The sequence below is a fragment of the Oncorhynchus kisutch genome, linkage group LG3 (genome assembly GCF_002021735.2).
Source record: "Oncorhynchus kisutch isolate 150728-3 linkage group LG3, Okis_V2, whole genome shotgun sequence".
NCBI lineage: Eukaryota > Metazoa > Chordata > Actinopteri > Salmoniformes > Salmonidae > Oncorhynchus > Oncorhynchus kisutch.
Window position 1 is genome coordinate 21,127,341 of NC_034176.2, and position 12,512 is coordinate 21,139,852.

The following is a 12,512-nucleotide window of genomic DNA, read 5'->3' on the forward strand; positions in this document are numbered from 1 at the left end:
CTCCTGGCACAAAGGCAGAGGTAGCGGTCCTGCTGCTGGGTTGTTGCCCTTCTATGGTCTCCTCCACGTCTCCTGATGTACTGGCCTGTCTCCTGGTAGCGCCTCCATGCTCTGGACACTACGCTGACAGACACAGCAAACCTCTCTTTACACAGCTCGCATCGATGTGTCATCCTGGATGAGCTGCACTACCTGAGCCACTTGTGTGGGTTGTAGACTCCGTCTCATGCTACCACTAGAGTGAAAGCACCGCCAGCATTCAAAAGTGACCAAAACATCAGCCAGGAAGCATAGGAACTGAGAAGTGGTCTGTGGTCCCCACCTGCAGAACCACTCCTTTATTGGGGGTGTCTTGCTAATTGCCTATAATTTCCACCTGTTGTCTATTCCATTTGCACAACAGCATGTGAAATTTATTGTCAATCAGTGTTTCTTCCTAAGTGGACAGTTTGATTTCACAGAAGTGTGATTGACTTGGAGTTACATTGTGTTGTTTAAGTGTTCCCTTTATTTTTTGGAGCAGTGTATATATTTGCATATATTTTAGGATGTTTGTATCCCTGGAAATAATCAGAATGAATGTAAACATTATAGTTTGTAAAACATGCTTGTCAAAAAAAGTGGTCTCTTGGCACCACTTACCCCAGGTATGGGGAAAGTTTAAACCACCTACAAATTTCTTTGCTGAGTGAAATATTAATGTTACCTTTTTACAACCATGTCCATCTTTATTTCCCAAACACAATTCAACACAGTCAGAATGGCATTTTTGTCGATTTTAATAATTGTAAGACTTTTAAAACTTAACATAGGCCAGGCTCTGTTATTGCCTCATATCCCAGTGATGTGGCAAAAAAAGGTTACGCCTCGGAAGAAAACACTTCAATTTGCTCAACTTACCCCAAGGCAAACATTTATACTATAGGGAAAGGAAAGTTGTCCAACTGAATGTAATCAACTGAAATGTGTCTTCCGCATTTGAACCCAACCCCTCTGAATCAGAGAGGTGTGTGTGAGGCTGCCTTAATCGACATCCATTTCTTCAGCGCCTGGGGAACAGTGCTCAGGAGCAGAACCACAGATTTGTACCTTTTTACCTTCGGCCCAACGCTCTAACCACTAGGCTACCTGCCTTATATATTAGCCCACACAGCTACAAGAAGTCACTTTTTATTGTAGCTTATAGCGATCAATCTACACTGAACAAGAATATAAATGCAATTTCGAAGATGCAAGCAACATGAAAACGCTAACACAATTTAATTTGACTTGGTGAAAATAATTATTGGGAATCTAACTTGCTTAACCTAACTTTACTTTTTCCATGCGTACTCTTCCTTCTCACTCCATGAAATGATGACCTCTTCTTAAATATTTGGTCAGATTACTAATTTTCTGTATGGTTTCCTACAAACAAGACTGGCTCAATTTACCCCTTTGGCTCAACTTACCCCACTCTCCCCTAACATCCATTGTATGACTGAAGGATTGAGTAATTATTTTGGTAGACTGTACATGTTGTTTTTAGCACTGGACTTTGAAGGTATATAGAGTTTGTTTACATTGTCTTGTCTGTCCCCCATGTAGTCCAGAGTGACAGATCTGAAGTCGTGTGTCATCGTCATGCGTATTCTCAGAGACATGTGCAACAGACTAATTGTGTGGGAGCCTCTCAAAGGATGGGTAAGTGGTCCAGGGAGGTGTGTGTGTGTGTGACAGAGTACATCATGTATCTTTGGTCCCCCCCACCACCACCACAGCTCATGGAGCTGATCTGTTCTCTCACCCCCCCCCACCACAGCCCATGGAGCTGATCTGTGAGAAAGCCATTGCCACCTGTAACCGGCCCCTGGGGCCCGGAGAGGCCCTGCGCAGGGTCATGGAGTGCATTGCCTCAGGGATCCTCCTCCCAGGTTAGCCACAGGGAATAGGTTTTATATCCAGGCCTTCCTGGGAAAGAGGTCTGCATTTAACTGGGACTTTCCGGTTAAATAAAAATATTACTTGCCTGTTCACTAGCCCAGTAAGCCCATACAATGTAAGAAGCTTTTTGAATGTTGATTTTGACTGCTGTTCCAGATGGGCCGGGAGTTCACGACCCCTGTGAGAGAGAGCCAACAGACACCTTGTCAGTGATCACTGGCCAACAGGCTGAGGCTATCACTCAAAACGCACAGGTGAGACACGCTAACAATACATCTACAATACTGTAAAGTCAGACCTGTATACAGTTGAAGTCGGAAGTTTACATACACTTAGGTTGGAGTCCTTAACTCATTTTTCAACAACCACAAATTTCTTGTTAACAAACCATTGTTTTGGCAAGTCGGTTAGGTCATCTACTTTGTGCATGACACAAGTAATATTTCCAACAGTTGTTTTACAGACAGATTATTTGACTTATAATTAACTGTATCACAATTCCAGTGGGTCCGAAGTTTACATACACTAAGTTGACTGTGCCTTTAAACAGCTTGGAAAATGTCAGAAAATGATGTCATGGCTTTAGAAGCTTCTGATAGGCTAATTGACATTTCAGTCAATTGGAGGTGTACCTGTGGATGTATTTCAAGGCCTACCTTCAAACTCAGTGCGTCTTTGCTTGACATGATGGGAAAATCAAAAGAAATCAGCCCAGAGTTCTGGAAAAAATTGTAGACATCCACAAGTCTGATTCATCCTTGGGAGCAATTTCCAAATGCCTGAAGGTACCACGTTCATCTGTACAAACAATAGTACGCAAGTATAAACACCATGGGACCACTCCGCCGTCATACCGCTCAGGAAGGAGACGCGTTCTGTCTCCTAGAGATGAACGTACTTTGTTGCGAAAAGTGCAAATCAATCCCAGAACAACAGCGAAGGACCTTGTGAAGATGCTGGAGGAAACAGGTACAAAAGTATCTATATCCACAGTAAAACGAGTCCTATATCGACACAATCTGAAAGGCCGCTCAGCAACGAAGAAGCCACTGCTCCAAAACCGTAATTAAAAAAGCCAGACTACGGTTTGCAACTGCACATGGAGACCATCGTTATGTTTGGAGGAAAAAGGGGGATGCTTTCAAGTAAAAAACACCATCCCAACCATGAAGCACGGGGGTGGCAGCATCATGTTGTGGTGGTGCTTTTCTGCAGGAGGGACTGGTGCACTTCACAAAATAGATGGCATCATGAGTGAGGAAAATTGTGGATATATTGAAGCAACATCTCAAGACATCAGTCAGGAAGTTAAAGCTTGTTCGCAAATGGTTCTTCCAAATGGACAATGACCCCAAGCATACTTTCAAAGTTGTGGCAAAACGGCTTAAGGACAACAAAGTCAAGGTATTGGAGTGGCCATCACAAAGCCCTGATCTCAATCCTATAGAAAATTTGTGGGCAGGATTGAAAAAGCGTGTTTGCAAGAAGGCCTACAAACCTGACTCAGTTATACCAGCTCTGTCAGGAGGAATGGGCCAAAATTCACCCAATTTATTGTGGGAAGCTTGTGGAAGGCCACCTGAAACATTTTGACCCAAGTTAAACAATTTAAAGGCAATGCTACCAAATACTAATTGAGTGTATGTAAACCTTTGACCCACTGGGAATGTGATGAAATAAATAAAAGCTGAAATAAATAATTCTCTACTATTATTCTGACATTTCACATTCTTAAAATAAAGTGGTGATCCTAACTAACCCAAGACAGGGCATTTTTACTTGGATTAAATGTCAGGATTTGTGAAGAACTGAATTTAAATGTATTTGGCTAATGTGTATGTAAACTTCCGACTTCAACTGTACATCAGGAAAGAAATGACACTGCTCTCCTCATTGTTACCTTCCCCCTAGCATTGATTGGATGATGAGGTTAATTTAAAGCCTGCTACGGCCACTCCAGAGGCCCAGTCCAGGTCTATAGTTAGATCAGTGCTGCTGCAGTACTTCAGACTCGACCTCTACAGCCCCTTGGAGCTGAGGAGACTGACGATTAGCCCACTAATGAGCGTGGGAAAGCACTCCCAGCACGCCAGCAGTGCTTTGTGCTGCTTACTACATGAAACACTTCTAGACTGCCCTGAGCAGAATGCAATGTGATGGTATAGGGAGGTGAGGATCTCCATTTCTCGCTCCAGGCAGGAGGAAATCTGTTCGTCCTTGCACTATGCAGTAAGTCGGGGTTTTTGTGAGTGTGAATCTGCTCCCAATGTAAAGATTCTCTCCAATGCCCAAAAATCACTTAAGGTCATTGACCTTAATAAACCCCCCCCCCCCTCTGTGTAAAGATGAGACACCTACAGGCCTCACGACTCGCCTGAAGGTCCCTGGTACCAGTTCAAAATTTATGGAAGTACTGTGTATACAGTTGATGTCGGAAGTTTACATACACCTTAGCCAAATACATTTAAACTCAGTTTTTCACAACTCCTGATATTTAATCCTTGTAAAAATTCCCTGTCCTAGGTCAGTTAGGATCACCACTTTATTTTAAGAATGTGAAATGTCAGAATAATAGTAGAGAGAATGATTTTCAGCTTTTATTTATTTTATCACATTCCCAGTGGGTCAGAAGTTTACATACACTCAATTAGTATTTGGTAGCATTGCCTTTAAATTGTTTAACTTGGGTCAAATGTTTCAGGTGGCCTTCCACAAGCTTCCCACAATAAGTTGGGTGAATTTTGGCCCATTCCTCCTGACAGAGCTGGTGTAACTGAGTCAGGTTTGTAGGCCTCCTTGCTCGCACACGCTTTTTCAGTCCTGTCCACAAATGTTCTATAGGATTGAGGTCAGGGCTTTGTGATGGCCACTCCAATAGCTTGACTTTGTTGTCCTTAAACCATTTTGAAACAACTTTTGAAGGATGCTTGGGGTCATTGTCCATTTGGAAGATCCATTTGCGACCAAGCTTTAACATCCTGACTGATGTGGATATATTGAAGCAACATCTCAAGACATCATTTTCTTTCCTGATGATGCCATCTATTTTGTGAAGTGCACCAGTCCCTCCTGCAGCAAAGCACCCTCACAACATGATGCTGCCACCCTGTGCTTCACGGTCTGGATGGCGTTCTTCGGCTTGCAAGCATCCCCTTTTTTTCCTCCAAACATAATGATGGTCATTATGGCCAAACAATTATATTTTTGTTTCATCAGACCAGAGGACATCTCTCCAAAAAATACAATCTTTGTCCCCATGTGCAGTTAAACTGTAGTCTGGCTTTTTTTATGGCAGTTTTGGAGCAGTGGCTTCTTCCTTGCGGAGCGGCCTTTCAGGTTATGTCGATGTATGACTCTTTTTACTGTGGATATAGATACTTTTGGAGGAGACAGAATGTGTCTCCTTCCTGAGCAGTATGGTGGCGGCGTGGTCCCATGGTGTTTATACTTGCATACTATTGTTTGTACAGATGAATGTGGTACCTTCAGGTGTTTTGGAAATTGCTCCCAAGGATGAACCAGACTTGTGGAAGTCTCCAAATTTATTTCAGAATTTTTGGCTGATTTTTCGTTTGATTTTCCCATCTTGTCAAGCAAAGAGGCACTGAGTTTGAAGGTAGGACTTGAAATACATCCACAGGTACACCTCCAATTGACATCAATTAGCCTATCAGAAGCTTCTAAAGCTATGGCATCTTTTTATCGAATTTTCCAAGCTGTTTAAAGGCACAGTCAACTTGGTATATGTAAACTTCTGACCCACTGGAATTGTGATACAGTGAAATAATCTGTCTGTAAACAATTGTTGGAAAAATCACTTGTCATGCATGAAGTAGATGTCCTAACCAACTTGCCAAAACTATAGTTTTGTTAACAAGAAATTTGTAGAGTGGTTGAAAAACGAGTTTTAATGACTCCAACCTACCGGTAAGTGCATGTTAACTTCTGACTTCTACTGTATATTGAGACTGTTTAGTGACGACAAATTGAAAGCAGACCACTACCTGAAATCTACTTCACAAAAATGTAAATAACCCATCCAAATTTTGGCAAGTAGTGTAGGGTTTGGAGTGCAAAAAAGATACCTAGCTTCCCAAACAATTGTTGGTCGATACACAGATTGTAACTGAGAGAACCTCCATTCTGAAAGCCTTGAATCAGCATTTTTTAGATGCAGGCAGTTTATTTGAAAAGGTCAAAGGAATTTACCTGACACCCCTGTGCACTCCTTCACAGGGTTCTCCTTTTCATTATTTTCTGTTTCAGAAGTGTGTAAAGCCCTGAAAAAATTTGATTTAAAAAAATCCCCTGGTCCTGATGAACTAGACCCCGCCTCCTACACTACACTTAGCTGCAGACATCATTGCCTCCCTGCCTCCCCGTATTTTTAACTTCACGCTTGATGTTAAGGAAATCCCCAAGTTATGGAAATCTGCTTTTGTACTGCCTCTCCTGAAAGGTGGCGATCCTTCGCTACTTCGACCCATCCATATCAAAATTGTCTGTACTGTCAAAGGTACTAGAGTCCTTAGTTAGTAGGCAGCTTAAGGTCTACTTCCAAGAAAACAATATCTTAAATGGAATGCAATCAGGTTTTACGTCTGGCCACAGCACTGTTTCAGCAACATTGAAGGTTTTAAATGACATCCACTGTGTTCTTGATAAGAAGTTATATTGTGTGTCTGTTTTTATTGAATTGTCGAAGGCTTTTGACACCGTGGACCATGCTGTGTTAGTGCAAAGGTTGAAATGTTGTGGAATTACTTGTCATTCTCTAGATTGGTGTATAAATTACCTATCAAATCGGATGGTTGTAAATCTGAGTCCATAGAGGTGTGCTCAGGTGTTCCGCAAGGTTCTATTTTGGGCCCACTGTTGTTAATTTTGTATATCAACAACATTGGGGATCTTATTGAAACAGTGGATGTTCATTTTTATGCAGATGATACTGTTCTTTATTCAAGTGGAAGTACTTTATCTTTGGCTTTTGAAAATGCCCAAAGAGCATTTAACATCATACAACAGAATCTGTATGATTTAAAGCTAATTCTAAATTCGGGTAAAACAAAATGCATGGTATTTTCAAATGCTAGTCATGTTACAAATCATGTCATTGCTACATTGTCTGGACATACTATAGAGCAAGTTAAAGTGTACACATATTTGGGTGTGTGGGTTGATGATGAGCTGAGCTTCACTGTGCATGTAGAGAATTTGATAAGGAAGCTCAAGCTGAAAATAGTTTTTATTACCGGCATAAGTTGTTTTTTCTTTTGAGTCCACAAAGGAGCTGGTACGATGTACATTACTGTCGGTTTTAGATTTTAGTAATTATATATATATATATATATATATATATATATATATATATATATATATATATATATATATATATATATATATAATTACTAAAATCTAAAATATATATATATATATAATTACTAAAATCTAAAACCTATATATATATATATATATATATGCAGGTCTCAGCCACTACCCTGAGCACTTGATTCAGTGTATCATGCAGCCCTCAGGTTCATTTCAAATCAGAAATGTCTAACACATCATTGTGATCTCTACAGCGCTGTTGGCTGGTCGTCATTGACCTTGCGTAGGCTTAAACACTGGTATACACTGATTTATAAGGCAATATTGGGTAAAATGCAATTTTATCTTTTTTTTTTTTTTGTCAGGTCAGTAAATAAATATAAATTACTGTCCCATTCTGATTTGCTTCTAACAGTACAAAAAATGAGAACAGGTCATGGTAAAAATAGTTTGTTACTTAGCTCCGTGGTCCTCAAATTCTCTCCTGAACATTTTCAAATGTGATGATCTAGTTTCGTTGGTGGAGTTTAAACACTTGATCGATGTATATATCATAAGAGTGTAATTGTTTTTAGGCCAGCTGTTTTTAGTCAAGACCTTTTAATGTAAAATGTTTTTGTTGTACTGTATGTGTGTTTATAGTTTTGTTTAATGTTGTTAGTGTATGTAAGTTGTTTTGTCTGAAATGTTGTTCCCTCTGCTGCTATTGGACCAGGTCTCTCTTGGAAAAGAGATGTAATCTCAATGAGAAAAAACCTGTATAAGTAAAGGTAAAATACAAAATAAGGGGTTAAAAACACATAATAAAATAAAGAATCCTGATCTTACATCTCAGATGTAGGATAGACACTTCAGAAAACTTCCTTTAGATCTGTTTTTCCATGTAGTGAAACTGTTAGTCAATGCTTTTGTATGGGCTAATGGCAGTAAGGTCAAATTAAAATGTTCATCTAATTCTTCTTTTTTCTTCAAGGGATCTTTAAATTCTAAATCAAATAGCAAAATTATCATTGCTAAAACATTTCCATATAGCTTAGTAGTACCCCCCCCCCCCCCGGGGGGGGGGGGGTACTACTACTACTTAGACTTAGACTCTTATGGGTTAAATAAACACTATTGATTGATATTTACATTTAATTAATCAGTTGATTACATCCTCGTAGGTATTTCTAGCAGTACTCTTTCCTAGAGGAGTTGTGGGTGTGTTTGACTCGTTTTGTGCCCTCATTCTATGTGGTTTCATACTGTGTTTCTGCTGTGTGTTTCAGCATGCCCTACGTCTCCTGGCCTTCGGACAGCTTTATAAGGTTCTGAATATGAATCCTCTCCCTCCAACCAAACCCTCACACAGACTCTCAGGGTCAGACAAAAAAGGTGTGTGTGTGTTCACCCTTGAGTGTATGTGCTAGTGCGTAAACTCAGAGATCTCAGGTGGTCTCTGCCCTCCTGAAGGTGAATCCATACTTTGTTCCACAGGAACCTGCCGGAAAAGGCAGCATGAAGATGAACACACTAACAACAGACAACTCTTCAAGAAGATGAAATGCAACCTGATGGGAGGTCAGATTCACTGTTGCTCTGGCTCAACATTTCTGAATCCTTTTCCTCTCTACTCAGCCTGGAGAACAACTTGAAGTAATGTAGATGCATAGTCTTTCTAAAGATCAGCCTATGCCTGTCGACCATACAGGAACTCTAGAATAGAATGCTGGTACATTCCAGAATGTCATTACTCAAAAACAGCATTTTGAGTGAGGTATTCATCCCATACCATCTCTCACTCACCCGTCATGGCTAGTACGGATGTAATTAAATCCCCCCTCACTGTGACACCAATCCCACAGGGCTTTAATCTCCCACAGTTCAAAGCAGGGAGTTGAAATGCGTTAGGGATTAAGCCCCCCCCCCCCCCCCCCCACACACACACCAGGCAGTCTCACACACAATTATCTATCTCTCTCAGGAAACCCTACCTAGAGTGCACTCAAAGTATTCACACCCCTTGACTTTTTCCAAATTTTGTTACATTAGTCTTATTCTAAAATGTATACAAATATTTGTTTCCTCATCAATCTACACACAATACCCCATGATGAAAAAGTGAACTCTTTTTTTAGACCTTTTTACACAGTTATTATTTTTTAACAGAAATACCTTAACTATTCAGACCCTTTGCTATGAGACTTGAAGTTGAGCGCAGGTACATCCTGTTTCCATTGAACATCCTTGAGATGTTTCTACTACTTGATTGGACATGATTTGGAAAGGCACACAAATGTCTGCAGCATTGAAGGTCCCCAAGAACACAGTGGCCTCCATCATTATTAAATGGAAGAAGTTAGGAACCACCAAGACTCTTCCTAGAGCTGGCCACTGGCCAAACTGAGCAATCAGGGGAGAAGAGCCTTGGTCATGGAGGTGACCGATGGTTCCTCTGTGGAGATGGGAAAACCTTCCAGAAGGTCTACCATCTCTGCAGCACTCCACAAATCAGGCCTTTGGAAGCCACTCCTCAGTAAAAGGCACATGACAGCTCGCTTGGAGTTTGCCTAAAGACTCTCAGACCATGAGAAACAAGATTCTGGTCTGACGAAAAGAAGATTGAAGGATTTGGCCTGAATGCCAAGTGTCACGTCTGGAAGAAACCTGGCACTATCCCTACGGTGAAAAATGGTGGTGGCAGCATCATGCTGAGGGGATGTTTTTCAGTGGCAGGGATTGGGAGGCTAGTCGGGATCAAGGGAAAGATGAACGGAGAAAAGTACAGAGTTCCTTGATGAAAACCTGCTTCAGCGCTCTCAGGACCTCGGACTGGGGCGAAGGTTCACCTTCCAACAGGACCACGACCCTAAGCATACAGCCAAGACAACCAAGAATGGCTTTGGACAAGTCTCTGAATGTCCTTGAGTGGCCCAACCAGAGCCCGGACTTGAACCCGATCTAACATCTCTGGAGAGACCTGAAAATAGCTGTGCAATGACGCTCCCCATTCAACCTGACAGAGCTTAAGAGGATCTGCAGAGAAGAATAGGAAAAACTCCCCAAATGCAGGTGTGCCAAGCTTTTTTATTCGATTTTTTTATTTAACTAGGCAAGTCAGTTAAGAACAATTTCTTATTTACATTAACGGCCTACCCCGGCCAAACGCTGACCCGGATGACGCTGGGCCAATTGTGCACCGCCCTATGAGACTCCCAATCACGGCCGGTTGTGATACAGCCTGGAATCAAACCAGGGTCTATAATGACGCCTCAAGCACTGAGATGCAGTGCCTTAGACCGCTGCGATATACCCAAGAAGACTCAATGCTGTAATTGCTGCCAAAGGTGCTTGAACAAAGTATTGAGTAGAGGGTCTGAATACTTATGTAAATGTGATATTTACATTTTATTTATTTTTTTAAACCTGTTTTTGCTTTGTCATTATGGAGTATTGTGTGTAGATTGACGAGGGGAAAATAAGGCTGTAACTTAACGGAATTGGGGGAGAAAGTCAAGGGGTCTGAATATTTTCCGAATGCGTTTTTTTTTTACAGGACACCTTACTCACAGGGACACCCTACCTATCACAGGACACCCTACCTACATTACAGCACAATCCATGTATTACCACCACCACCTCCTACTCTGACACACCTGTTCCCACCCTCACTATCACTCCTCGTCGGCCTGGGCATTTAGATTAGAACACACCTTGAACACTTGCCGTGCTGATCTAGTATAGAATCAGAATCGTCTGTATAGAATTAGACCTAGAAAGTACTGTACAGAATGAAACTACTCAGCTGTTCAGAATCACAATGTACCACATACAGTTGAAGTTGTAAGTTTACATTCACTTACGTTGGAGTCATTTAAAACTTGTTTTAATCACTTAACACATTTCTTGTTAAACTATAATTTTGGCAAGTCAGGTTAGGTCATCTACTTTGCATGACACAAGTAATTTTATAACTATTTTTTACAGACAGATTATTTCACTTATAATTCACTGTATCACAATTCCAGTGGGTCAGAAGTTTACATACACTAAGTTGACTGTGCCTTTTAAACAGCTTGGAAAATTCCAGAAAATCCTGTCATTGCTTTAGAAGCGTATGATAGGCTAATTGACATCATTTGAGTCAATTGGAGGTGTACCTGTGGATGTATTTCAAGGCCTACCTTCAAACCCAGTGCCTCTTTGCTTGACATCATGGGAAAATGAAAATGAATCAGCCAAGACATCAGAAACAAAATTGTAGACCTCCACAAGTCTGTTTCATCCTTGGGAGCAATTTCCAAACGCCTGAAGGTATCGCGTTCATCTGTACAAACAATAGTACGCAAGTATAAACACCATGGGACCACGCAGCTGTCATACCGCTCAGGAAGGAGACGCGTTCTGTGTCCTAGAGATGAACGTACTTTTGTGCAAAATAGATGGCATCATGAGGGATGGAAAATGATGTGGATATATTGAAGCAACATCTCAGGACATCAGTCCAAAATCCACCCAACTTATTGTGGGAAGCTTGTGGAAGGTTACCCGGCACGTTTGACCCAAGTTAAACAATTTAAAGGCAATGCCACCAAGCACTAATTGAGTGTATATAATATTCTGACCCACTGGGAATTTGATGAAAGAAAAAAAAGCTGAAATAAATAATTCTCAAATCCAATTTTATTTGTCACATACACATGGTTAGCAGATGTTAATGCGAGTGTAGCGAAATGCTTATGCTTCTAGTTCCGACAATGCAGTAATAACCAACAAGTAATCTAACTAACAATTCCAAAACTACTGTCTTATACACACAAGTGTAAGGGGATAAAGAATATGTACATAAAGATATATGAATGAGTGATGGTACAGAGCGGCATAGGCAAGATACAGTAGATGGTATCGAGTACAGTATATACATATGAGATGAGTATGTAAACAAAGTGGCATAGTTAAAGTGGCTAGTGATACATGTATTACATAAAGATGCAGTAGATGATAGAGTACAGTATATACGTATACATATGAGATGAATAATGTAGGGTATGTAAACATTATATTAGGTAGCATTGTTTAAAGTGGGTAGTGATATATTTTACATCTCTCTACTATTATTCTGACATTTCACGTTCTTAAAATAAGTGGTGATCCTAACTGACCTAAGATCATTTTTACTAGGATTAAATGTCAGGAATTGTGAAAAACTGAGTTTAAATGTATTTTGCTGAGGTGTATGTAAACTTCTGACTTCAACGGCATACTTTTGATTGATGTTATTG

At 40.7% G+C, this 12,512-nt stretch overlaps 1 protein-coding gene across 1 annotated transcript in view; it reads left to right on the forward strand.

The window, feature by feature from the left end:
- LOC109877536 (spermatid perinuclear RNA-binding protein) overlaps window positions 1-12,512 on the forward strand; it is a 34,993-nt gene that overhangs the window by 18,100 nt on the left and 4,381 nt on the right. The window contains exons 7-11 of the mRNA XM_020469778.2: window positions 1,588-1,683; window positions 1,802-1,913; window positions 2,080-2,177; window positions 8,520-8,625; window positions 8,728-8,811. Of these exons, the coding sequence (XP_020325367.1) occupies window positions 1,588-1,683; window positions 1,802-1,913; window positions 2,080-2,177; window positions 8,520-8,625; window positions 8,728-8,811 (496 nt within the window). The remainder of the gene's footprint in view (window positions 1-1,587; window positions 1,684-1,801; window positions 1,914-2,079; window positions 2,178-8,519; window positions 8,626-8,727; window positions 8,812-12,512) is intronic.